This window comes from Eretmochelys imbricata, chromosome 1 (assembly GCF_965152235.1).
Source record: "Eretmochelys imbricata isolate rEreImb1 chromosome 1, rEreImb1.hap1, whole genome shotgun sequence".
NCBI classification, from domain to species: Eukaryota; Metazoa; Chordata; order Testudines; family Cheloniidae; genus Eretmochelys; species Eretmochelys imbricata.
Window position 1 is genome coordinate 64129077 of NC_135572.1, and position 26742 is coordinate 64155818.

Below are 26742 nucleotides of genomic sequence, written 5' to 3' on the forward strand. Positions count from 1 at the left end.
ATAGGTCATGTTTTCTAGACCTTTAATAATTTTTGTTGCTCTTCTCTGGACTTTCTCCAATTTGTCCACATCTTTTCTGAAATGTGGCGCCCAGAACTGGACACAATACTCCAGTTGAGGCCCAATCAATGCAGAGTAGAGCAGAAGAATTACTTCTCGTGTCTTGCTTACAGTACTCCTGCTAATACATCCCAGAACAATATTTGCTTTTTTTGCAACAGTGTTACATTGTTGACTCGTATTTACCTTGTGATCCACTATGACCCCCCAGATCCCTTTCCGCAGTAATCCTTCCTAGGCAGTCATTTCCCATTTTGCATGTGTGCAACTGATTGTTCCTTCCTAAGTGGAGTACTTTGCATTTGTCCTTATTGAATTTCATCCTATTTACTTCAGACCATTTCTCCAGTTTGTCCAGATCATTTTGAATTTTAATCCTATCCTCCAAATCACTTGCAACCCCTCCCAGCTTGGTATTGCCACAAACTTTGTAAGTGTACTCTCTATGCCATTTTCTAAATCACTGATGAAGTTATTGAACAGAACCGGACCCAGAACCGATCCCTGCGGGACCCCATTCGTTATGCCCTTCCAGCATGACCGTGAACCACTGATAATTACTCTCTGGAAATGACTTTCCAACCAGTTATGCACCCATTTTATAGTAGCTCCATCTAGGTTGCATTTCCCTAGTTTGTTTATGAGAAGGTCATGCAAGACAGTATCAAAAGCCTTGCTAAATCAAGATATATCACATTTACCATTTCCCCCCCTATCCACAAGGCTTGTTATCCTGTCAAAGAAAGCTATCAGGTTGGTTTGACACAATTTGTTCTTGACAAATCCATGCTGACTGTTACTTATCACATTATCTTCTAGATGTTTGCAAATTGATTGCTTAATTATTTGCTCCATTATCTTTCAGGGTACAGAAGTTAAGGTGACTGGTCTGTAGTTCACCGGGTTGTCCTTATTTCCCTTTTTATAGATGGGCACTATATTTGCCCTTTTCCAGTGTTCTGGAATGTCTCCCGTCTTCCATGACTTTTCAAAGATAATTGCTAATGGCTCAGATATCTTCTCAGTCATCTCCTTGAGTATTCTAGGATGCATCAGGCCCTGGTGATTTGAAGACATCTAATTTGTCAAAGTAATTTTTGACTTGTTCTTTCCCTATTTTAGCCTGTGATCCTACCTCATTTTCACTGGCATTCACTATGTTAGACGTCAATCGCCACCAACCTTCTTGGTGAAAACCGAAACAAAGAAGTCATTAAGCACCTCTGCCATTTCCACATTTTCTGTTGTCTTCCTCCCTCATTGAGTAATGGGCCAATTCTGTTCTGGGTCTTCCTCTTGCTTTTAATGTATTTGTAAAATGTTTTTTTTGTTACCCTTTATGTCCCTAGCTAGCTTGATCTCATTTTGTGCCTTGGCCTTTCTGATTTTGTCCCTACATACTTGTGTTATTTGTTTATATTCATCCTTTGTAATTTGACCAAGTTTCCACGTTTTGTAGGCCTCTTTTTTGAGTTTTAGATCACTGAAGATCTCCTTGTTAAGCCAGGGTTGTTTCTTACCATACTTCCTGTCTTTCCTACGCAGTGAGATAGTTTACTCTTGTGCCCCTAATAATGTCTCTTTGAAAAACTGCCAGCTGTCTTCAATTGTTTTTCCCCTTAGACTTGCTTCCCATGGGATTTTACCTACCAACTCCCTGAGTTTGCTAAAGTCTGCCTTCTTGAAATCCATTGTCTTTATTGTGCTGTTCTCCTTCCTACCATTCCTTAGAGTCATGAACTCTACCATTTCATGATCACTTTCTCCCAAGTTGCCTTCCACTTTCAAATTCTCAGCCAGTTCCTCCTTATTTGTCAAAATCAAATCTAGAACAGCCTTCCCCCTCGTAGCTTTCTCCACATTCTGAAATAAAAAATGGTCTCCAGTACATTCCAAGACTTGTTGGATAATCTGTGCCCTGCTGTGTTATTTTCTCAACAGGTGTCTGGGTAGTTGAAGTCTCCCATCACCACCAAGTCTTGTGCTTTGGATGATTTTGTTAGCTGTTTTAAAAAAAAGCCTCATCCATGAGGACATGTGGTTAAGTTACAAGATTTGCTAAACATGTGAGCAAGACATACCAGCCAGATATATAAGAAAGAGGATTCTCTGTACTACCTCAGAGCACTAGTCCACCCTGTCTGGTATCCCTGATGCTTCAGGGATAACACCACCCTCAAATACTTTTGGCATATGGTCCGTCGGAAAAAAAATTCCTGCGTGATGCTAGGCAAATCAAATAAAACTAAAATTTCACAGAGGTCACTGAGTTCTTCATTTTCTGGGTGCCCAACTTAAGACACTGGGGGGTTTGATTTGCAGAAGTGCTGAGCACTCAGTTGCAGTTGAGGTTAATGGGAGCTGTGCACTGAACATATGAAGTGTTATAAAATGTAAGTACTCTGAATAATCGGGCCTTAAGCTTTTGAAGTTAAGCACCCAAAATTAGCTGACACTTTTGAAAATGTTTGTCTTAATTTCTCTGCATTAATTCTCCATGTGTAAAATAAGGACAATAATATCACCTTACCTCAGACAGGGTTTGAAGATAAATTAATTTATGTTTGTAAAGAACTAAAGCCTGAAAATGAAAACACCATAGAAAAGTCCCTACACAAGAATAATGCTGTATACAGGATGTAAGGGTTGTATGGTGTGAGTAAATAGTGCATGGGGGGACACACTGAAGGGTGAGGACAAAAATAAATATTGAATGGCTACTTATTCAGTGAGTAGCATCCATCCTGATTGCACATGGATAAAATAGTACGTCACCGTGTAATTAATGACTGCATTATATGCATATGCACTGGCAATCCTCATTTTGGTATTTCCTAATTTGTATGTGGTTGACTTTGCAACCTTAACATTCTTTTAATGTAATTTTCTTGGACGCAGTATATACTGTAAAATCAGATTACCCGAAAAAGACTTTCCACATATTGGATTTTAAATTATTATAATGTAATATTCGTAAATACAACCTTAAGTCTGTCCAGTGGATGAGCATCTTGTGGGTGAATAGCATACAGAGACCATGAGTTGAACTTTCTGTAGAAGTATTCTACTAATAAATTAAAGTATTCTTATATGGTCCCCTCTATTTACTTCACAATATAGTATAATTAAAACAGTAATTCCTACTGATGTTGACTGCAAAACAGAGCCATCTTGTAGCATTGATCTTTAAACAGAATTCCCTGTTGAAGCTAATTAGCAATTCTGCTTAAAAAGTCAGTGACATTACTAGGCCCATAAATGATTAATACGTTTGTGTTAATAGCAGGATTTACAGCAATAACTGCACTTAAGGTAAGATAAGCTGTGTTTCTCAGGTAGTCATACATTTCTGAAACTTTCAGCTTGCAGGCTGAAATTGTCAAGGCTTTTTCCTGCTTAGTGTTGGTTGGTTTGTTTGTTTGAGAAAAAATTGTTCAGCCACTAGTGTTTAGGAGGAGAGTGAGGCAAAGTTATATTTCCTCCTTTAAATAGGCTCCCCAGAATCACAAGGAAGTTGCAAAAAAATGTTGACCAGTTTTAGAAAGAAATGGTTGGATTAGAAATATAAGAAAGCAGATATTGAGGTGTCAGAAGTAGAGGTGGTAGAACAAACTGATAATTTAAAAAAACATGAAATCCATAACAATGATTTACATCTAAGAGTTCTGACGGAGCTTAAGTATGAAATGGCTAATGTGCCTACAAAACTATCCAATCTCTCATTTAAAAACAGCCACTGTTCTTTTTCGAGCAGTTGCTCCACTTGTGGTTGCTCCACTTCAGGAGTGCATGTGCCCTTTGCCTTTGGTCAGAGATTTTTAGTAGCAGTGTATGTTTGGCCCGTGTGTGCACTCTTCACATCCTCTTCATGTCTCATGTCAAGGCTGTATAGGTGTGTGCATGTTAAACACCCATAGTTCCTTCTCAACCGCCTTCGTCCAGTGACAGAATTTAGTGTGTGGCTGTTTTTCTTTTTAGCATTAGAATATAGTACATAGTGTTAGTTCTTCAGTTAGTTATAGGATACTTAGCTGTATATAGTTGTTAGAATTGTTATTCTCGTGTTCTTTTTTCCTTCTAAAAAATAAAAATACTGTTTTTTCCCCTATTCAGGGGTCAAATTTTTTTTCTTGTATCTGGGATGCTGGGTTCCCTGGGTTTTAAAAGGTGCCTCTCTTGCTGAGTCAGGCGTTGCTTGGGAGACTTGCATATCCCCTGCAAGTGTAAGATTTACCATACCATAAAAACACTTCACCATAAAAACAGGAAAATTAAGTAGAGGCTATTAATGATGAAGCAAACCTTAAGACCGGCTTCAGGCCCGGGTACGGAGAACCCTCCTGTACAGGAACCCTCTAGTTCTGTTAGTGCCCTGTGTACTTTAAGATCATGGTCACGAGAGCTTCCAGCGTGAAGGCAGCATTGAGATCCCAGTCTTCAAAACTCTCTGTGACTGAGGTTACCTATAACTGGTCCATCAGTTCTGAACTTTCCACTCAAAGACGAAGGAAGGGGATAAAAGGAGCAGGACTAAGAGTTCCTCCTCAAAGAAGATCCAGTCCCTGGAGACTTCAGTCTCCGAAAGGAGTGCTGTTGAGGCACCGACTACTTCAGGTATGGTAAAGCACTCTAAGATTTCATCTCAGATCTGTCTCTTGGCAGGAAAAGAATGGGACCAAATACGACTACTACTACCATCAGAGCCCACAATAGCAAGAAAAACAGCCTCCTTAGAGTCTGTGGTGCCATCAGTATTTTCATCAGTGCTTCCGACAGCAACATCGGGAACAACCTCGAAGCCTATGTCAAGTTCTATCGTGTTCCTGGTATCTCAGGAGTTCCGGTGCCCTAAAGATCTCATGGTACCGAATGAGCCTCCTTGCGACTTCCAGACACCTCTTAGTACCAAGATCTGCTGGGTCTCCAAGTGCACATTTTGTATTGAAACTTACTGCTTCCTAAACTTCTACCATTCAGGGAGAAGGTTTGTCACCCCCTTTACAATATATGGAGGAGCATTCGGACTCAGACTCAGCTTTCTGTTCAAGGGTCTCCAGTTTATTCGAGAAGATGTTATTCCCCTCTGCAGCGGAAAGAGAGGCAGCATAGAAGACCTCTGCCTGTTAGTTCTTGGGAAGACCAGTGATGGCTACCTTCCTCCATGCCTCATGGTCCTCCTCATTGGCCTTATTGAAGCCCATAGGTAATGTACTGCAAGTAGTTTTGAGGTGCCCAGATTCAGTCTTATAAGGAATATGGACCTTGTTCTCTGATGCTTTCCATCTCCGGCTGAGGGTGCGGGCTCTGGGGTTGGGCTAGGAATGAGGAATTTGGGGTGCAGGAGGGTGCTCTGGGCTGGGATCGAGGGGTTTGGAGGGCAGGAGGGGGAACAGGGCTGGGGCAGGGGTGCAGGGAGAGGTTCAGAAGTGCAAGCTCCAGGCGGTGCTTACCTCAAGTGGCTCCCAGAAGCAGCAGCATGTCCCCCTTCCGGCTCCTACGTGGAGTCGCGGCTGGGCAGTTCTGCGCACTGCCCTGTATGCAGGCACCGCCCCCACAGTGCCCATTGGCTGTGGTTCCCGGCCAGTAGGAGCTGCAGTGGTGGCGCTTGGGGCAGGGGCAATGTGCAGAGCGGAGCCCCCTGGCTGTCCCTATGCGTAGGAGCTGGAGGGGAAATATGCCGCTGCTTCTGGGAGCCACATGGACCCTGCTCCCTGGCTGGAGCGCCGGAGCACCGAAGTGGGGCACGCCTCAGACCCTGCTACCCAGTGGGAGCTCGAGGGCCGGATTAAAATGGCTGGCGGGCTGGATCCTGCCCCGAGGCCGTAGTTTGCCCACGCTTGCTCTAGTTCAACTTCAGTACAAAGGAAAAAGTATTCTATTCAAGGTACTTTCTGATACCCAAGAAAAAATGGTTTTGGGGACCAATACTAGATCTCAGCCATTTGAACAAGGATGTCAGACATCTGAAATTCAGGGTGGTGTTCCGAGTAGTTATTATTCCCTCCTTGGAGTTGGTGGACTTGTTTGCGACTTTCAACCTCTACTTCCATGTAACAATTCATCCCTCTTGCAAAAGATTTCTTCATTTCATAGTTGATCACGGTCACTACCAGTATCGGGTCCTACCCTGCAGCCTGATTTTTGCCCCAGGGAGTTTCTCAAAAAACATCATGGCTGTAGCTGCCCGCCTCTGTTGTAAGACTGTAACAGACAGCATAGTTTGTATATATCATATCAATCGTCATAGAGGAGGACTTTCCCCCTCGCTCTGCACCAAAACAATAAAGCTTTTGAGTAGGCGCAGAGCCAACCAGATAGTCATTTGAGCTTCTTACCTCCCGGGTATACAAAACACCATGGCAGACGGTCTCAGTAGACATTTGCCCCTAAATTATGAATGGGATCTGGCCTCTCAAGTCCTCGACAAAATATTCCTAACCTTTGTGGTTTCCAGAGGATGATCTTTTGGCCCTGCAGCCAACATGAAGTGCATGAAATTCTGTTTAGGAGGTGCTTTTCTCATTTTATGGACAAGTTGTTCGTTTTATGTGTATCCACCAACTCCATTGCTTTTAGAGGTTCTCAACAAAATCAATCAGGACCAAGCCAGAGTCATTCTGATTGCACCAACTTGGCCAGGGCAAGTTGGTGTCCTTATCTCATCAGACTTGCCTCTTGTCCTCCATGGTGGCTCCTGATCAATTCTCAACTATTGTCTCAAAATGCGGATTGAACACTTCATTCCAGTATGAATGTTCTGCAACTCCAGGCATGGTTCCTGTCTGGACTAGAGGCATCCTGTTCATTGGAAGTGCAATGGGTGCTTTTAAATAGCAGGAAGGAATCTACAAGACACATTTACCTCCAGAAATGGAGAAGATATCATCTTTGGTGTAATTGCCATTATCTTTTACCTGTCCCATCATCTCTTTCCACAATCTTGGATTATCTGTTGGAATTGAAGACATCAAGACAGTCTGAATTCCATCAAGGCTCACTTAGCATCAGTAACAGCTTTCCACTCACCTGTAAAAGGTTTCTTAATTTTCACACAGTTGACTACAATGACGTTCCTGAAAGGTCTTATAAATTTTTTCCGCAGAGTTGAGATCCTACTCTGCTTTGGGATCTCAACCTTGTTCCTAATCATCTCATGAAATAGCATTTTGAGCCACTGACTATGTGCTCTATGTTACATTTGTGTATGAAGATGGCCTTTTTGGTGGCCATCAGTTCTGCTCCAAAGGTTGGGCTGATTGAGGTTCTAATGGCAGGCCCTCCATTTACTTCGTTCTCCAGGGAGAAGGTGTCATTACAACCCCTGCAAAAATTTTATCAAAAGTTTCTTCTGAGTTTCACATTAATCAGACTATTCACCTTCCAGTTTTCTTTTGTAAGCTATGTCAGACAGTAAAGGAAGTTATGTTCCATACACTAGATGTCAAGAGAGCACTGGGCTTTTACTTGAACAGAACCAAACCTTTCAGGAAGTCCTCTGGACATTTTGTGTCTTTTGCAGATAGGTCTATGCGATCCACTGTTTCCACACACAGACTCTCTAAATGGATTTCTGTATGTGTTACCTGTTATGGTTTCACTGATGTTCAACCTTCCCTATGAATGACTGCACATTCTATTAGATCACATTCTACATCTGTACCCTACTCAAGGACGTTCCAGTTGCTGAAATCTTTGGAGCCGCAATGTGAACCTTGGTACATATTTTTTTCCCAACCATTATGCTTTCGTTCATGCTGCTAGATTGGATGCTGCAGTAGACAATGTGGTTCTCTCTTCAGTAGTGGAATCTGTTCCAAATCTCCTGCCTCCTTAAGGGGGTTACTGCTAGGAGTCTCCTGAAGTGGAGCACTCCCAGGGACACTACTTGAAAAAGGAACACTTACTCACCTTGTGCATTCTTTGAGGCATATCTCCCTGTGGATCCACTACCCACCTTCCTTCCCCTCTGCTTTGGGATTTCTCTGTGGACTTTGTGGGAGAGAAAGAACTGAGGGCAGTTTACCCACACAGCCCTATATAGCCTTAGTACAGGGCACAAAGATGTGTAGAGTGCATTTGTGGGCTGATTGGGCACTGCTACCAGAAATATCTGATCAAAGGCACTGGACACATATGCACCTAAAGTTGAGCACCCACAGGGACACGCATCTCGAAGAACTCTAGTTACTCTTCTTCCAGAGCATTGGAGGGTAATAAATGTTACTGTATTTATAATTGGCTCTATGGATGATCCATGGAATTGCAGACCAGTAAATATCTGTACCTGCAAATTGGTTGAAATGGTAATTAAAAACAGAATGACAGAATACCTAGAAGATCATGATATGACAGCGTCTAACCAGAATGGTTTTGCAAAGGAAAATCATTTCTCCCTAATTCTCAGAATTTTTTCAACGTCTCACTAAATTAGTGGATAAAGGAGAACTGGTTGATGTCTATTTAGACTTCCAAAAGGCCTTTGGAAAAAGTACCATGTGAGAGTCTACTAAAGAAACTAATAATTGGGTGAGATGCAAAGTACCGTCATAGATCAAAAATTTGCTATGAGGGAGAAGGCAAATAATAGGATTAAATGGTCTATGTTCATCATGGCACAAGGTAAACAGCAGGGTTCGTTAGGGTTCTATACTAGATTTCATGCTGTTTAATATATTAATGATCTAGAAAAGGGGCTGGTGCGTAGTGAGATGAGGAAATTTGCAGATGACACGATGTTATGTAGATTAGTAAAGGCGAGAGAGGATTGTGAGGAGTTTGAGAGACCTAACCAAACTAAATGAATGGGCAATGCGATGTTATATAAAGTTCAAAGTTGATAAATGCACACAGTTGGTAATACACTTTGGAGGAAAAAACTGAACTACTTCTACACCTTACAAAGTTTTAAATTAACTGTATCAACTCAGGAAAGAGACTTGGGTGTCATGATAGCTCAATAAAGAGCTCTGCTCAGTGTGTAGGTGTGGTCACAAGAGCAATCAGATATATAAGGAATAGGTTGGAGAATAATAATGCCATTATGAAAACCAGTGGTGTGGCCTCATCTAGTACTGTCACCCCATCTGAAAAAGAATATTGCACAATTAGAGGGGGTTCAGAGAAGGTGATAAGAATAATCTAGTGGTCCATAGATGCTCTAATGGCTACTTCTGGCCTTAAATTCTATAACTCTATGAATTATTAGGGCTTAGAAAAATTCTCATATGAAGAGATATTGAAAAGATTGGAATTTGTTTACCTTAGAAAGGAGATGAATAAGAGGGAACATCATAAAGGTATTCTAATAGTGAAAAGTACAGAAAATATAGATTGGAAATTTCTGTTCTCCTTGTCTTGTAACACAAGAACATGAGTTCATTCTATTAAATTTTAAAAATGGCAAATAAAAAGCTGATAAAGGGAAATGCTTTTTAGTGTGGCACATAATTTTGTCATGGAACTTATTGTCACAGGAAGTCATTGAATCCTAGAATTTAGCAAGATTCAGAAGGGGATTGGACATTTATATTGATATCAAGAATACACATAATTAGAATTTAATGATGACAAAAATGTGGGATGGCTATTAAACCTCACGTTCAAGGACTAAGGTAATCAGGAGGACACCTACTGTGGAGGGCAGATAATCCCTCATGTGCCAACTGCTTAAACCTTCCTCTGAAACATCTGGTACTGCCTTTGTCAGAGACAGGATCCAGGTTTAGATGGACCTCTGGTCTGATCCATTTTGGCAATGCCTATATTCCTAAAAAAAACAGAACCAAATTCCAGAAAATTGCAACTTGCTTCTTTACAGCTTTAACACAGAAGTGGCTAGGGTTAGAAATTTGGCAGAGAAATAGACTTGAATAAGAAAAAAATTTATTTTCTGTGCTCCAGTGAAAATTGGTTTGGACTTGATCAAATTGTGAGCCTTTGAAAACTGTACTCATTACATGCAAAGTAAGACTGGTCTACTTGTGGTCTCCTTAGTTTTACACTTTACCATTGTGCATGACTGCTTGTTTAAGCTCAGCCACCCTTCCTTGCCTCCCGATGCCTGGCTATTCAGCTCAGGCTCCCTGCCTCTCCTTTATCCTTTTCATAGACTCAGAAGGCAGTGGGGTGACGGCCCAGTGGGCTGGATTTGCTGCAGGTTTTCCTATATGATTGTCAAGGGCTCCTTGGCACCCAATCATAGCCTGTCCGTGTGTTGGTGACTTCTCTGGCCCTAAGGATATCTTGACTGGGGCAGAAGAAGCAGCCTCCTTCCCCCATATTTAATCTCTTCTGGGGAAGGAGCCAAAGGGCAATTCAAGGTCTTCTGATATCGCAAGGTTTTCCCTCTGACCCCATCCACACACTGTAGGCAGGGCTCAGGGTAAGCCATCATCCTTTTCTATTGAATGTTCCATTGGTATGTTATCGCTAAATGTATGTTGTTATCCTGACTAACCATTGCATTTTCTTTTCTCTTTTTGCCAAGGCAGTTTGGGTTTCTACGTGATCTAGTATGTTATGTTGCTCCTTTGGGAGTGGATGTTATCTTGGTGGGGGTAAATTTCTTTGCCTGTCTGCATAAAGATGGTAGCTATGAAGGAAAATTAATCTTCCAGAATGATGGGATTCACTCTAGCTGGAACAGAGAGACTTGCCAGGAGAGACTGCCTAGAGTCTTTCAGTGGTGGCTTTCACCCTTTCTGTGGGGCAGAGTTGGTACAAGCTGCAAATCCAAGCATTAGTGGGCTGGATTGTATCTTTGGCTGGGTAACCATTTTGATTTTGACATCTGCCAGGTAGGAAGAACAAGCAGCGACAGCCATCCTGTGCTGCAAAGACTGTATTTTAGGTGTTTTTGAGGATTCTCGGGCTCAGGCTTGACTACCTACTTTATAAGCAATGCATTATCATGCACTTTCTTTCCCCTAGCCTAGATATACAAGCATAGCAACTTGTAATACTGTGTACTATTCTGTGTGTGCCTGATGGTCTTTTAGTGTATAACTTACACAGAATATATTGCAAACTCTTCTTATACAACATCTTACAGACTCAAAATAAAAATATAGTGCCAGATCCTCAGCTGGTGTTAATCAGCTTACCTCCATTGAAGCCAATAGAGCTACACTGAATAATAGTGAACGTTTTGTGGCATATATATGCAATCTAACTTTCAACTAGTTTGCCTCAACCCCTAAATTTCACCTTAAAAAAAGCTTTACTATTGGCCATAAAGTAAATGTATAGTACTTCTACGATGATGATAGATAAGAGAATATAACCATATAAAAAGTGTAAGTCAATATAGATATACTGGGTATACAATGTACTGGATATACAATGAAAATAGTGTAAGTACACAAAAAATAATGTAAGTTAGATGCACTTGTTCAGTATAAGTTGCTAAAGAAAGTGTCGAAAAAATGTGATCACCTAATTATGGACTGAATTATAATGCATAGGTACAAGGAGGAGAGGCGAGGTTGTATATACAATCATAACTTCATAATTTTCCTGAATTATTGAGTACTTAACTGTGTAATTTAAACATGGTTAATATATAGAGTATATGTATAGAGAGGATCAATGACGTATAGAAGTTAAATTTTAGTATAAAAATAATTTCTGGAAAAACAAGAGAGGTAGTGTCATGAGAGACTATCTACGAGCATACTTTCCTTGATGACTTTTCAGCATTTATTTGAAACATATTGCCTCTGATTGATTTTAGAAATACTCAATGTATTGACTTTTGTTATTTTACAAAATGTATTTTAATTGATAGAACTTTAATCTGCATGCTAACAGAATGATTTGGAACGAGTAAGCAAAGAAACATTTCTCCAGCTCCTGGGTACTAAATATGTCAGTAAGGAATTCTGCGTATGGTGTTATTATCCCTAAAAAGGGATATTATGAAATTTTGTAGGAATTTAATAACCAGTATTTCTGGATGTTAAAACTCCAGGGTAAATACTACAACCAGGAGAACATAAGTACACTGGAGTACATTAAATCTATGGGGGAATGCCCTAAAGACTTTAGAATTTTCTTGTATGCTGTACAACATTTATGTTCTGTTCTACATGTCAGTTTGTTTTGCAGATGTTGCTGTACATTCTTAAATCTTGTTTCTATTTCTGGCACTGCTTTTAAGTCTGACCCAAGTTTTTTCTTGAGGCCATCCTAAAAATAGAACTGGCTACTCATATTATTGTGAAATACACCAGAGGCATTCACAGTCACGCTGCATGACAGCTGACTTTGCCATGTTTTAATGCATGATTAGTGAAATTGAAGAGTTCAGTTTTACAGCAAGATTTCCTACCTACTTAAAGCATTATCATATATGGCTGTTGTAACCCTCTTATTAAAGAGTAGTCATGATAAAAAAGCACAAGGGACAAGTTCATAAAACAGGTTAAAGAACATAGTTAATGCCTTTCAAGGATGGTCTGCATCTTACAATTTTTAGGATAGGTTTATTTATTAAAACAATTTTACATTTGTGGTTATATTTTTTAAAAGCAAATACTTTTTCAGCAATTATAAATAGCAATCTCTTGATAGTGCAGTTTTTCTGATTTGCTGCATGAGCCGTCTCTTCTTGAACTATGTGTTATAATGAAGCTTTTTTTAATTTCCCAAAGTCTCTCATAGAAAGTTTCACACTGTTAAGAACATAAGAATGGCCATACTGGGTCAGACCAAAGGTCCACCTAGCCCAATATCCTGTCTTCCAACAGTGGCCAATGCCATGTGCTTCAGAGGTAATCATCAAGTGATTCATCCTCTGTCGCCCATTCTCAGCTTCTGGCAAACAGAGGCTAAAGGTGCCATTCCTGCCCATTCTGGCTAATAGCCATTGGTGGACCTATCCTCCATGAATTTATTGAGTTCTTTTTTGAACCCTGTTGTAGTGTTGGTCTTCATAACATCCTCTGACAAAGAATTCCTCAGGTTGACAGTGCATTGTGTGAAGAAATACTTACTTTTGTTTTTTTTAAACCTGCTGCCTATTAATTTCATTTGGTGACTCCTAGTTCTTGTGTTATGAGAAGGAGTAAATAACACTTCCTTATTTACTTTCTCCATACCAGTCATGATTTTATAGACCTCAATCATATCCCCGCTTAGTGGTCTCTTTTCAAACTGAAAAGTCCCAGTCTTTTTAACCTGTCCTCATATGGAAGCTGTTCCATGTCCCTAATAATTTTTGTTGCCCTTTCCTCTACCTTTTCCAATTCTAATGTATCTTTTTTGAGGTGGGGTGACCACATCTGCACACATTATTCAAGATATGGGCGTACCGTGGATTTATTGAGAGGCAATATGATATTTTCTGTCTTCTTATCTATTCCTTTCTTAATGATTCCCAACATTCTGTTATTCTCTGTGGTGAATTTATTTTTCATAATCTGTGTGTATGTGTTATCTATGGAATGCATATTGAATTTGAAAAAAAATATTTTTCCAGCATAGATGTGTTTATATGGTGACACCAGATGGAATAAACAATGTTATCATTCATACGTCCATAAATAATCTGTTGTTTAAAAGCACTTACTTGAATTGTCTGTTCCCTTTGGTTGTGTAATACAAATGTGTACGTTGTTTTAAACAGTTCGTGCTTAGGGCCCAGTATTGTTCTCATTGAAATCAATGACGGAAATCTGATTGACTTCAGTGGAAGCAGGATCAAGCCTTTAAAGTGGCTTTCCTGGATAGCATGTCAAAATATTCAGCTTAAAATGTTGAAGTTTTTTATTCTGCACTGAAAATCTTACTGAACAACATGGAGTAGTTTTGTATGCTGCATTGTAGTGTACCCTGTCCACCCTGATACTTTAAACAGATGCTTTTCATACAAGAAATGTGATTAACTTTTAAGTTGAATTAAAATGCTTTTAAAGTGAACAGGTACCAAATGCTATTTTTAGGGCAAGAGATGATTAGCCGAATATCTAGGTAAGATGAAATGATAAATAATTTGTATCTATTTTTAATTGATTGCATTTATTTAGATTTATAAAGCAGATGCTCATCTTATTCTCTGGGTGTGCATATAGAATTAATTTTTCATAACAATATAAAAATGGTTGGATCATCCCACAAGCCAGTAAATGCACATAAAATATAATAAATAAAAAATGAAAGTCAGATGTAGAAAATCACTTTGTATATTACTTATCTTTCAAGATCTGGTTTCTTTGTTTCTTCTGCAAGGCTTGGGTACATCACTAGCATCTGAAATTGTCTGAGGTATCCTCTGATGCTTTATGCCCTGATTCTGCAAAGACTTTCACATAGCAATTATCTCAGAGGACAGCAGATAGCTGTATTCTGTGCCTCTTACTGGTCTTGCATAGAAAAAAAGTGGTCCTAAGTATTAGTTCCTGCTTCTTACTGACTGCACAGCCTAGTTTAGTTAATTAGTACCCATTATGCCTCTGGTGTTTCAGGAAGCGATGGAGCTCCTCCACTCATGTACTTTTCTGGCAAGTCTTTCAGTGGTTCCCCTGCTGTGCCCCAGATTTTTCAGCTCAGCTTCACCAAGTTGTTTTCGGGCGGCCTCGTTTTCGCTTGCCTTCGGGTGTCCATCTTATTGCTATTCTGTTGATGGAATCAGTTTCCATCTGAAAAACATGGCCAATCCATCTCCAACGCCTCCTGGTAATGATGGTGCTCATATCTTCTTGGCGGCACTGTGGGAATAAGTCTTGGTTTGAGATTGTTCTGGGACAAAAGATAGGGAAGGCAGATTGAATGGAATGAAGATAGTGTGTACAGCCTAATATCTTTCTAAGTCAAGGGAGATGTGGTAACCCTTAAATTTTTCCAGCGCTCTTATGATTTACTGCTTCCTTGTTGTCTTTGAGGGCCCACTCTGAAGCCCAGCAGAAGCAGCTGTTCTATCTCGGGGCCTCTCCTTCTGCCCCTCCACCCCCATGAACATGATACAGTTCTGTGGTGACCTAGAATCCTATTTTCGACGTCTCCGACTCAAGGAATATTTCCAAAATACCTCTGAACAACATACTAATCCACAGAGGTCTCCCTACCAACACTACAGAAAGAAGGATTCTAGGTGGACTCCTCCTGAAGGTCGAAACAGCAGACTGGACTTCTACATAGAGTGCTTCCACCGACGTGCACGGGCTGAAATTGTGGAAAAGCAGCATCACTTGCCCCATAACCTCAGCCATGCGGAACGCAATGCCATCCACAGCCTCAGAAACAACACTGACATCATAATCAAAAAGGCTGACAAAGGAGGTGCTGTTGTCATCATGAATAGGTCGGAATATGAACAAGAGGCTGCTCGGCAGCTCTCCAACACGAGTTTCTACAAGCCATTACCCTATGATCCCACTGAGAGTTACCAAAAGCAACTACAGCATATGCTCAAGAAACTTCCTGAAAAAGCACAAGATCAAATCCGCACAGACACACCCCTGGAACCCCGACCTGGGATATTCTATCTACTACCCAAGATCCATAAACCTGGAACTCCTGGGCGCCCCATCATTTCAGGCATTGGCACCCTGACAGCAGGATTGTCTGGCTATGTAGACTCCCTCCTCAGGCCCTACGCTACCAGCACTCCCAGCTACCTTCGAGACACCACTGACTTCCTGAGGAAACTTCAATCCATCGGTGATCTTCCTGATAACACCATCCTGGCCACTATGGATGTAGAAGCCCTCTACACCAACATTCCACACAAAGATGGACTACAAGCCGTCAGGAACACTATCCCCGATAATGTCACGGCTAACCTGGTGGCTGAACTTTGTGACTTTGTCCTTACCCATAACTATTTCACATTTGGGGACAATGTATACCTTCAGATCAGCGGCACTGCTATGGGTACCCGCATGGCCCCACAGTATGCCAACATTTTTATGGCTGATTTAGAACAACGCTTCCTCAGCTCTCGTCCCCTAAAGCCCCTACTCTACTTGCGCTATATTGATGACATCTTCATCATCTGGACCCATGGAAAAGAAGCCCTTGAGGAATTCCACCATGATTTCAACAATTTCCATCCCACCATCAACCTCAGCCTGGTCCAGTCCACACAAGAGATCCACTTCCTGGACACTACAGTGCTAATAAACAATGGTCACATAAACACCACCCTATACCGGAAACCTACTGACCGCTATTCCTACCTGCATGCCTCCAGCTTTCACCCTGAGCACACCACACGATCCATCGTCTACAGCCAAGCTCTGCGATACAACCGCATTTGCTCCAACCCCTCAGACAGAGACAAACACCTACAAGATCTCTGTCAAGCTTTCTTACAACTACAATACCCACCTGCGGAAGTAAAGAAACAGATTGATAGAGCCAGAAGAGTTCCCAGAAGTTACCTACTACAGGACAGGCCTAACAAAGAAAATAACAGAACTCCACTAGCCGTCACCTTCAGCCCCCAACTAAAACCCCTCCAACGCATTATTAAGGATCTACAACCTATCCTAAAGGATGACCCAACACTTGTGCCCACATATCTATTCAGGGGACACCATCACAGGGCCTAATAACATCAGCCACACTATCAGAGGCTCGTTCACCTGCACATCCACCAATGTGATTTATGCCATCATGTGCCAGCAATGCCCCTCTGCCATGTACATCGGTCAAACTGGACAGTCTCTACGTAAAAGAATAAATGGACACAAATCAGATGTCAAGAATTATAACATTCATAAACCAGTCGGAGAACACTTCAATCTCTCTGGTCACGCAATCACAGACATGAAGGTCGCTATCTTAAAACAAAAAAACTTCAAATCCAGACTCCAGCGAGAAACTGCTGAATTGGAATTCATTTGCAAATTGGATACTATTAATTTAGGCTTAAATAGAGACTGGGAGTGGCTAAGTCATTATGCAAGGTAGCCTATTTCCTCTTGTTTTTTCCTACAACCCCCCCCCCCAGATGTTCTGGTTTAACTTGGATTTAAACTTGGAGAGTGGTCAGTTTGGACGAGCTATTACCAGCAGGAGAGTGAGTCTGTGTGTGTATGGGGGTGGGTTTTTGGAGGGGGGTGAGGGAGTGAGAGAACCTGGATTTGTGCAGGAAATGGCCTAACTTCATTATCATGCACATTGTGTAAAGAGTTGTCACTTTGGATGGGCTATCACCAGCAGGAGAGTGAATTTGTGTGGGGGGGTGGAGGGTGAGAAAACCTGGATTTGTGCTGGAAATGGCCTAACCTGACGATTACTTTAGATAAGCTATTACCAGCAGGACAGTGGGGTGGGAGGAGGTACTGTTTCATATTCTCTGTGTATATATAAAGTCTGCTGCAGTTTCCACGGTATGCATCTGATGAAGTGAGCTGTAGCTCACGAAAGCTCATGCTCAAATAAATTGGTTAGTCTCTAAGGTGCCACAAGTACTCCTTTTCTTTTTTCTGAATTCATGGTTCAGCTTAACCAGATGGCTCAGACCACACCCTTCCTTAAAAGCTCTGCAATCTACAAGAATCGTCTGCCTCCATGGATGGAAACAGTGAAACCTATGTGAAAAAAAGTTATGCCAGTTGGATATGTGACGGTCTTTCCACAATTCTGGGAGCTTGTATAAGGACAACATGAAATCTTTGGTTTGTTCAGTGTCAGACTCCAAAGGGCTTAGGGCCCTGGGAGGAATCCTTGCTTCATTGAAGTTAATGGCTGAATTCTCATTGACTTCCTTGGGGCTCAAATTTCACCCACTGCCTTGGAAGATCCTCTCTGATTAGAAGGAAAAGGTGAAAGAACTTTTTTCATCACTGCCTAATTTCTGTGTTCCTTCATTGCCTCTTCTAAACAGTCTGCCACAGTGGCAAGTCACAGAGGAAACATATGCTCTACCTAATGGCTAATTATTTTGTATGACTCAGTGCCAGTAGCTTTCCCAACACTTAGGATCCTAGGGGAGTTCTTCAGTGGCATGTCTGAGATAAAGAATAGGCTAACTTTTATATTGCTTTTGCCTTGGAAGCTAATTGGGAGTATGCTGAGGTGAGAATTGGATGTGTTATGGAAGGCACAAAATCTTCTGTGACAGTTTCTGTCTACGAGAGGGATTGACTGGTATAGTCGGTGATGGTATAACCATTCATAGAAACCACTTGCCTTTGAATGTATTTTTGTTTTTTGTTTTAAATTTTATCAAATGTTTTGGGCACATTTTTTGTTTGCAAGTCCATTACTATCTCTAGTAATGTACTGTAAACAGATTTAGGATTGTTTGATAAAAGGCTGCTGCAAAATGTATAGGAAGTATGAAAATAAGACACAGAAGAATCTTGTTAATTTTTATTTTTGATTGGGAAATCTATTCCAAATTACCAAATTTTGCATATCAGAGAGTAAGCAGAAAGACACAAATCAAAAACTGTATCAACTGTATCAATTTATGCTTTGAGCAGTATACTGGAATGTAAATTAACAGGATAGGTAGTATTTTTCTGGTATACTTCCATCCCTGACTTCAGCAACTCTAATGTAGAGCCAGTGGATCTGCTTTGAATCTGTTAGCTTTCAGTCTGTCTTTGGAGGCTGCATAATATAGAAGACTGAAGTACTAAGATTTGACTAGAATTTTTAACTCTGCATAGCTACTTATCTGTATTATAGTAGATTAAAATGTATAGAAGAACTTGATTAAAAAAAACCCTAGCAAATTAGACCTTATTTATCACTACAACTTAAGCTACTTGATCTGGTGCAAACATTACTATTTAATAAATATAATTTTATATGAAAGCAATGACATATAGGCTAGATAAGTACTGTTTCTCTAATAACAGTAGTAATTCATTTATTATTCATGTTACAGTAGTCAAGACTGGGGCCACATTGTGCAACTGTGACATGAATTTAACAAACAAATAAATGGAGTGAGGCAGGGAGAATGAGGGTAGGTAGGGAACATATGTGATTACAGAGACTATGTGCACAATTAGCTGCTTTTGAGTTATTCAACTTTGGATTTATTTATTTATGTATTCAATTTTAAAATCTAAATAAACAAGGAGTACGATGTCAGTAATCCCTACTGGCCACCAACCTCATTTAATAGTATTTGTTTAAAGCTGCATAATTCAGACTAGAGTTAATTTATATATATATTTTTTTCTTACAGTGTCAGACAATTTGGCCCAATCCGTAGTCCAGCATCTAAGATGGATAATGCAAAAAGATCTTTTGGGGCAAGATGTCTTTCTTATAGGCCCCCCTGGACCCCTTCGGCGCTCTATTGCCATGCAGTACCTGGTACGTTTTAAAACTTTGTTTATATTAATGAGAATGGAAGTAGTTAAGATTATTTAGTTGTTATTGTGTGTCTGTGTGTGTGGGTGCACGTGTGCATGTGTGTCTATATGTGTGTAGGTGAGTGTATGTATTCTATTACTTGTTGAATTGTAAAAGGTAATATTAGAAAAGCTTATATGACTTGTTACTTAGTTGCCAAAGAACTTATTCTATGCCATGCTTTTCAAAGTTTGATTTTTATTTTACAATGAATAAAAAGTACAAACATTTAAGTGAATATTTTTTTTGCTTAATCAATTAAATGTTACTAAGAAAAAACAGTTGAAAAAGTAAAGGAGTACTTGTGGCACCTTAGAGACTAACCAATTTATTTGAGCATAAGCTTTCGTGAGCTACAACTCTGTAGCTCACGAAAGCTTATGCTCAAATAAATTGGTTAGTCTCTAAGGTGCCACAAGTACTCCTTTTCTTTTTGCGAATACAGACTAACACGGCTGTTACTCTGAAACCAGTTGAAAAAGTGTTACCATATGCAATCACAAATGGAAAAATAGCCTATTCTTTGTATTTCATACTTTTCGGAATCAAGATCTCTGCATACTGTAAAAGACAGTGAGCCACATTGCTTCCTCCATGGAAAAACTGAGGGAAGGGGTTGAGGGAAGGAATACTCTGAGGTTTTCCTTGCAGATTTTCCTCATAATGTTTAGGTAGAGATATGCATTTGTTTTTATCCTCTGTTCCCTGGGGAAAGGGGAGGGAGTGTGGCACCCACACCCTGGATCTAAAGTATCTGCTGGAGGTCTTGTGACTGCACCATGTGTGAGGTTTCCTGCCCACCCCACTATGATCCATGGGTGTGTGGCTTCATCCATTAGCTTTGAAATCTACCACAATGTGCCCTTTTCTGCTTCCTCAAGTTGTATAAAGAAAGCATTTTCCTTGCCATATGTTTTTCTTTTGTTTTGTTTTTTTACATTAGAAATACAAATTGCATCTGTCCTGGGAGATAGTATGGACCATGAGAGAACTGGTATCGTTATAACTTACTAGATGTCAAGGAAATGAAATGTAATTAAATGGCAGTTATTCATAAGAACGGCCATACTGGGTCAGACCAAAGGTCCATCTAGCCCAATATCCTGTCTTCTGACTGGATAAGATTGCGTAAAAATTTTTTATGTTTGTGTGATGGGTTGCCCCCATTTGAGATGCCACCTGATGTGCTGAGATACCACTGAACTTGCCTGTTCTGCCAGCCAGTGCACCCTTTTTACCTGTCTTGCTGAGCCAGGCTATTAAGCCTCCTCCAGCACACACACAGGCAGGGCCACACCCAACTGCAGAACGACAGAGACACTGAGATCAGCTCTGGGGACCCAGCTTAAAGGACTTGCCCCAGCACTCAGGTGTCCACTTTCCTTGGGGTGCAGATCTAATGGTTATTATGAAATCTGTCTCCTCCCTCAATGTGGAGGAAGGTATGCACAGCCTCTTCTTCCCCACCCCCTTTCCCACTCAGTTATGAATTACACAAACTGGGTTGTATTATAAACAAGAAATAAGTTTATTAACTATAAAAGGCAGATTTTAAGTGATTAAAGGGGTAGCAAACAGAACAAAGCGGATTACTAAGCAAATAAAACACAACACACAAACCAAGCTTGTTTCACTAAAGAAATTGGTTACAAATAGTAATTTCTCACCCTAGATATTGTTACAGAAAGTCTTGAAAGGCTGCTGCACTGGCCGGCAGCTTGAGACTTCAGGTATTTCCACTCACAGACTGGTCGCCTTCCCAGCCTGGGTTCAGCCCTTCTCCCCTCAGTTCCGTTCTTGCTTCTAGGTGTTTTTCAGTATCTCCTTGGGTGGAGAGGCAAAGGAGAACCACGATGATGTCACTCCCCTGCCTTTTATAGCTCTTGTGTATACAGAAACCTTTTGTCTCCCAGTGGAAGAACACTGGCATTTCCAGGGGTGGGTCCAGTACCAGGTGACTCAGACCAATGTCTCTGCAGGGCTGTGGCAGCCATTACTCGTAGGCTGTCTGGAGTGTCCACAGGAAGACTAAGCTCTTTCACAGCCCATTGTCTTTGCTAATGGGCCATTAGCCCTGTCTGGCTTTTCCATTATTGTACTTGAAGGGCTAGTTGGGAGTGACACCCAAAGTAACAACATTTGAAATACAGATACATAGTCAGTATTCCTAACTTCAGATACAGAAGTGATGTTGGCATACAAATTGGATAATCACATTCAGTAAATCATAACCTTTCCAATGATATCATACAAAAGCCATCTTGCATAAAGTATATCTCAGTTATGTCATATTCATATCATAAACATATTTTCATAAAGAATATGGAGTGAAACATCACAGTTTGTTTTGCTTACAAATGTTCAAATGAACTGTTTGGGAAGAAAGTTCTGGTAAAAGATGCAAAACACTTTCAGCTAAGAGCTGAGAGCATTCTTGGTGTGTATCTCCGAGTCCCCACTGAGGCCTACAGAAGAACAGGAGACCCACCTGATATTCTTGCTATTTCGAAGGTTAAAAAAAGCAAAGTAGGATACAAACATAAGGGGGGAAATTCAAACCTATTCCATAGAACAGCGAAATGGCACAAACCCATTTTTTTGTCTTATAGAGGTAATTTGTTAATTTCCGGATTTAAAACTTTAGTTATTAATATAAATAATAAATACCATAGTACTCAGGAGCCCAGTCATGGACTTGGACCCATTGTGCTGGGCGCTGTATAAACACAAACACAGTCCTTGCTCCAAAAAGCTTACAAAAAATAACAGCATGATTCAGTAGGCAAAAAATGTAGTTCTTCAGCCTACTCACAAGGATGTTTAAACTCAGTGGTTATTTTTCTGAGACCAATATTAACATCACTGAACAGAAGCAGGGTGGGAACTTATAATACTCCTGAACTTAATAGGAAACTTGTGAATTTTTGCTTATGACTCATTGCTTTTCAGTGGCCACTGCTAGAAAGTCATCTTGGAGATAAAGCATTTTACAGGGCTTAGCTATTCGGTTTAGAGAATTTATAGGTGGTTGTTATGATTTTTAGAACAGGTTTGGGGAGTATAAAAATTTTATTGAGCAAAAATTCAAACTGTTATGTGTGAGGAAGAAAACACTGTAAACATCTTAAAACTAAGAGAGATTAAATTTTTGTTCAGAGCTACTTTAAATGACTGTGCTGCAGCCTAGGGTTGTGTAAAAATTTCTCACTACTGCCCACAGGAGCTGACCAAACGAGAGGTTGAGTATATTGCACTATCAAGGGACACCACAGAAACAGATCTGAAACAACGCAGAGAGATCCGAGCTGGGACTGCTTTTTATATTGATCAGGCAAGTTGCTATCACATCCCAAACTTCTTACTGTTTACAGCTAGTCCAAAGGAAATTGCAGTCTGAAAAATCAAAAAGAAATACATTTAAAGCTGTAAATTGGAATTCCAGAAATATTGATTTAAGGTGCTTTTTTCTGTAGACCAAAAGGCTTATGTAGTCCACTTGATTTTGCTGCTTCTGAAAATGCTTCAGCACTGAGGCCTTGTCTACGCTACCGCAGTAAGTTGACCCAAGATATACTATTCCAGTTATGTGAATAATATAACTGAAGTTGATGTAGCTTGGGTCGATTTACAGCGTTGTCTACACTGTGCTGGGTCAATGAGAGTTGCTCTCCCACCACCTTATGTTACTCTTCTTGGGGAGATGACCGGAGTTGACCGGAGAGCGCTCCGTGATTGATTTAGCGGGTCTTCACTAACTGCACACTGCTGCATTGATTGCCGCAATGCCGATCTACTGGTAAGTGTAGACATGGCTTGAGACCCTAAATTAGCAAAGTACTTAAGCACTGAAGTTAGTGGCACTGCTAATATGCTTAAAAGTTACACACATGCTTAAGGACCACATTTCAGGCCTTAAAGAGAAATGAAATGAACTTATTGGTACGTGGCTACATGCATTTTAAATAGAACTGAGTTCATTAGGAGCATTAATTTAGATACTGATGTTCTACCTATAATAATGAAACTTTCATAACCTAAACTTTAATTGATGGTAAGTAAATGTATGTGCTGTGTTACTATGTATAAAACCATAACATATCTAATGACCTTTTAGTAATAAAAGGGAATATTATACTCCTCGCACAGGTGCATTAAATCTTAATTTATATTTATAAAGTGCTTTTGAGTTTCTCAGATGTAAGGTGCTATATAAATGCAAAACGTTATAGAAGCCAGACACTAGTTTTCTGTAGTTTGTGTGATCCACAGAGTATGGGTTATTTCAAAATAGAGGAGGCTCTATGTAGGCTATCTTGAAATATACCCCAAAAGGATGATATAAAATAATGTATACAATAGACTTTGGATTTGAATTACTTCCATTGGCATAGCTGAGCCGGAGTTGAGATGCACCCCGGGGGGTAAGATTATAATAGACTCCATTGGCAATACCAGGAGGGATGAGCTAGAGTGTCGATGAGAAGCACAATCAGGAAAGTAACAAGTACTTCTCTCTAAATAGACAACCAACCTAATTCTCAATTACTGAGGGACAATCTCCACTCATTGATATATTTCACTTTCCACAATCAAATCTATGTACAACTTTTCATAAGTGAGATACCTGAGTATCCAGATTCTAATATCTAAACCGTATTGTTAAATATATTCATCTAAATTTGTTTTATTGCTGATTATGTATTCTATGTATCATATGACGTTTAAAAACTAACACAATGCTCATCTGTGACTGCTCTGGAGATCATTCTCAACTCTGCTGCACCTCAGCCAGGTACACAGGAAACAGCCCGCCCCTGCTAAAGCCCTGGGAATTTTTGATTTCCCATTTCCTGTTGGATCAGCATTGGGAGCATGCCAGCTTGAGCAGAGCTGATCATGGAGATTACATGCCCCAAATGCGCTCCAGCCTGGTCTGCACAGGATGTGGTGGATTTCATTGCTGGGTGGGGAGAAGAGTCTGTGCAGGCAGAACTCTGATGCAGCAGAAGAAATGCTGACATCACTTGTGGAATGGGAGAGAAGGGCTACACGAAGGACACACAGCAGTGCGGTGTGAAAATAAAAAAAACTTCACCAAGCGTACCAGAAGGCAAGGGAGGCAAACAGTTGTTCTGGTGCTGAACCCCACACATGCCAGTTCTACAATGAGCTGCATGCGATTCTCAGGGGTGACCCTACCCGCACCCCCACAAGCAACGTGGATACCTCACGGGTGTGTGAGTCTAGGGACAACAAGGAGGACAATATGGTGGATGAGGAGGAGGAGGAGGAGAATGGGAGACAGGTGAGCGGTGGATCCATTCTCCCCGAGAACCAGGAAATATTTTTAACCCTGGAGTCCTGTGGGTCGCAGGACATCACGGTGGCTGACTGTGATGCTGGGGAAGACACCTCTGGTGAGTATACAGTTACAATCAAAGTTCAGTTAAACTTTAGCGGACACACCCATTTGGTGGTATGGCATGTTTACTGTGAAGAAAAAGCGAGGTGCTGTGGCTCTCTGCTTACAAGAGGCCGCTCCAGCTATGCAGATGGTGGCCCCCAGAAAAGACTGTGTATGTGGACTGGGATAGCCCGGGAATCCTCAATGGATATCTCTAGGAAACTTTCATGGAGGTATTCTGCAATCCTTTGCGGAAGGTTTCTGGGCAGGGCAGTCTTATTTCTTCCATCATGGTATGACACTTTTCCACGCAACTCCTGAATTAATTCTGCTGGCATCATTGCGGTACACAGCATAGCAGCATAAGGACTGGGTCTATACCCAGACGCTTGCAGCATCTCCTTCCTTTCTGCCTCTGTTACCCTCAGGAGACTGATGTCACATAGGGTTGCCCAGGGGAAATGGGGGAAGTTCCCATTAAAAGTGCTCTTACAAGAAAAAAAAAGGGCACCCACACACGTTCAGGATCGCCAAAACACACAGCTGCTAATGTGCCTTTACTGTGCTCGGCATGGATCAGCAAGTAGTTTAAAGTGGCTGATAGGGGACTGGGGCCCCACATGAGAGATTCTGTAATTTGGGAGTGAAAATGTTTCCCCCCCCACTCCCCCAATGTTAGTAAACAGCTTCCCATGGTGCTATGGGGAAATGCTCTTTTTCTTCTAGCTACCTCTGCTTCCGAGATTAGCCTTCCATAAACTTCATAAAAAATGCGGTCACCCGTGACCCAGGGGGGCCTACTCACTTATGGCTGGAGCAGCAAAATGGCACAGTGAACGGCAACGGATTCTGATTATGTTGTGGCTTGCACCTCGTGTAATAAGGATTTGTTTTTTTTATGAGAACGGCCTTGCTATGGAAACTTTTTATTCATGTACAATGGCTCCTTTATTTTTTCCTATGACTGACAGAGGGAAATGTGTCCTTCGGCGTGTCATCAACACCTGAAAACAGACTTTTGATGATTAGAAGGAGGAGAAAGAGAATGTGGGAGGACATGTTCACTGAGCGAATGAACGCCTCTGGGACAGCTGTGACAGAGCTGAGAACATGGAGGATTTCACTTTCCGAGAAGTTAGACATGGACGTGGAGAGCAGGAAAACTTCCAGTGAGCAAGAGCGTGCGGCGCAGGATGTGGTGCTTCGGATTATGAGGAACCAAGCAGACATGTTGAGGCATCTGGTTGAACTGCAGGAACAGTAGCAGGAGGGTAGAGTCCCTCTGCAGACTCTGGTGGACAGCCAGCATGGCGCAGAAACACCCTCCCCGAAGTGTTCCCTGGGGCGTGGACGAAAAGTCCATTACCCCTTTCACTTAATGCATGGGGAGGGTACAAGGAACAGAAGGTGCCAATTCACAGACCTTTGATGGTCTGGAATGCACTATTATGTTACACAGCTGAAAATGTTTCTCCCGTTTCATGTTTACAACCTCTTTTCCCCAAGGTTACCTTTATTTTCTCTTCTCCCTCTTTACTTATGTTTGTTAAATAAAGTAAATGGTTTTGAGAAATAAAAGTTCTTTATTGAGTAAAAGCAGTGGGCTTGGGTTGGGGGTTGGCTTTATAGGGACAGTGATACAAGGCAGGTGAAGGTTTGGGAAAGCACAGTGCAGACAAGCAGCTCACACTACTGTGACTCATTATCGAAATGGCTTTTCAAAACTTTGCTGTGCTCCTCTTATTGCCTTGGTGTCTGGCTCAAAAATGGCTGCAATCTGTCTCAGCTGTCCCCTAAAAATTTCTTCCCCTTTTTTTCACAGATATTATGGAGCACACAGCAGGCAGCTATAACCATGGGGATGTTCTCCTCACTAAGGTCCAGCCTTGTTAGTAGACTTCTCCAGTGCCCTTTCAAATGACCAAAGGCACATTCAACCACCATTCTGCACTTGCTGTGCC

General features: G+C 41.1%; 1 protein-coding gene across 2 annotated transcripts in view; it reads left to right on the forward strand.

The window, feature by feature from the left end:
- The window catches only part of VWA8 (von Willebrand factor A domain containing 8), a 289992-nt gene that overhangs the window by 14900 nt on the left and 248350 nt on the right, over nt 1-26742 (forward strand). For both annotated transcript variants that reach the window (XM_077811982.1, XM_077811992.1), the window contains exons 3-4: nt 19208-19338; nt 22598-22708. In XM_077811982.1, the coding sequence (XP_077668108.1) occupies nt 19208-19338; nt 22598-22708 (242 nt within the window). The remainder of the gene's footprint in view (nt 1-19207; nt 19339-22597; nt 22709-26742) is intronic.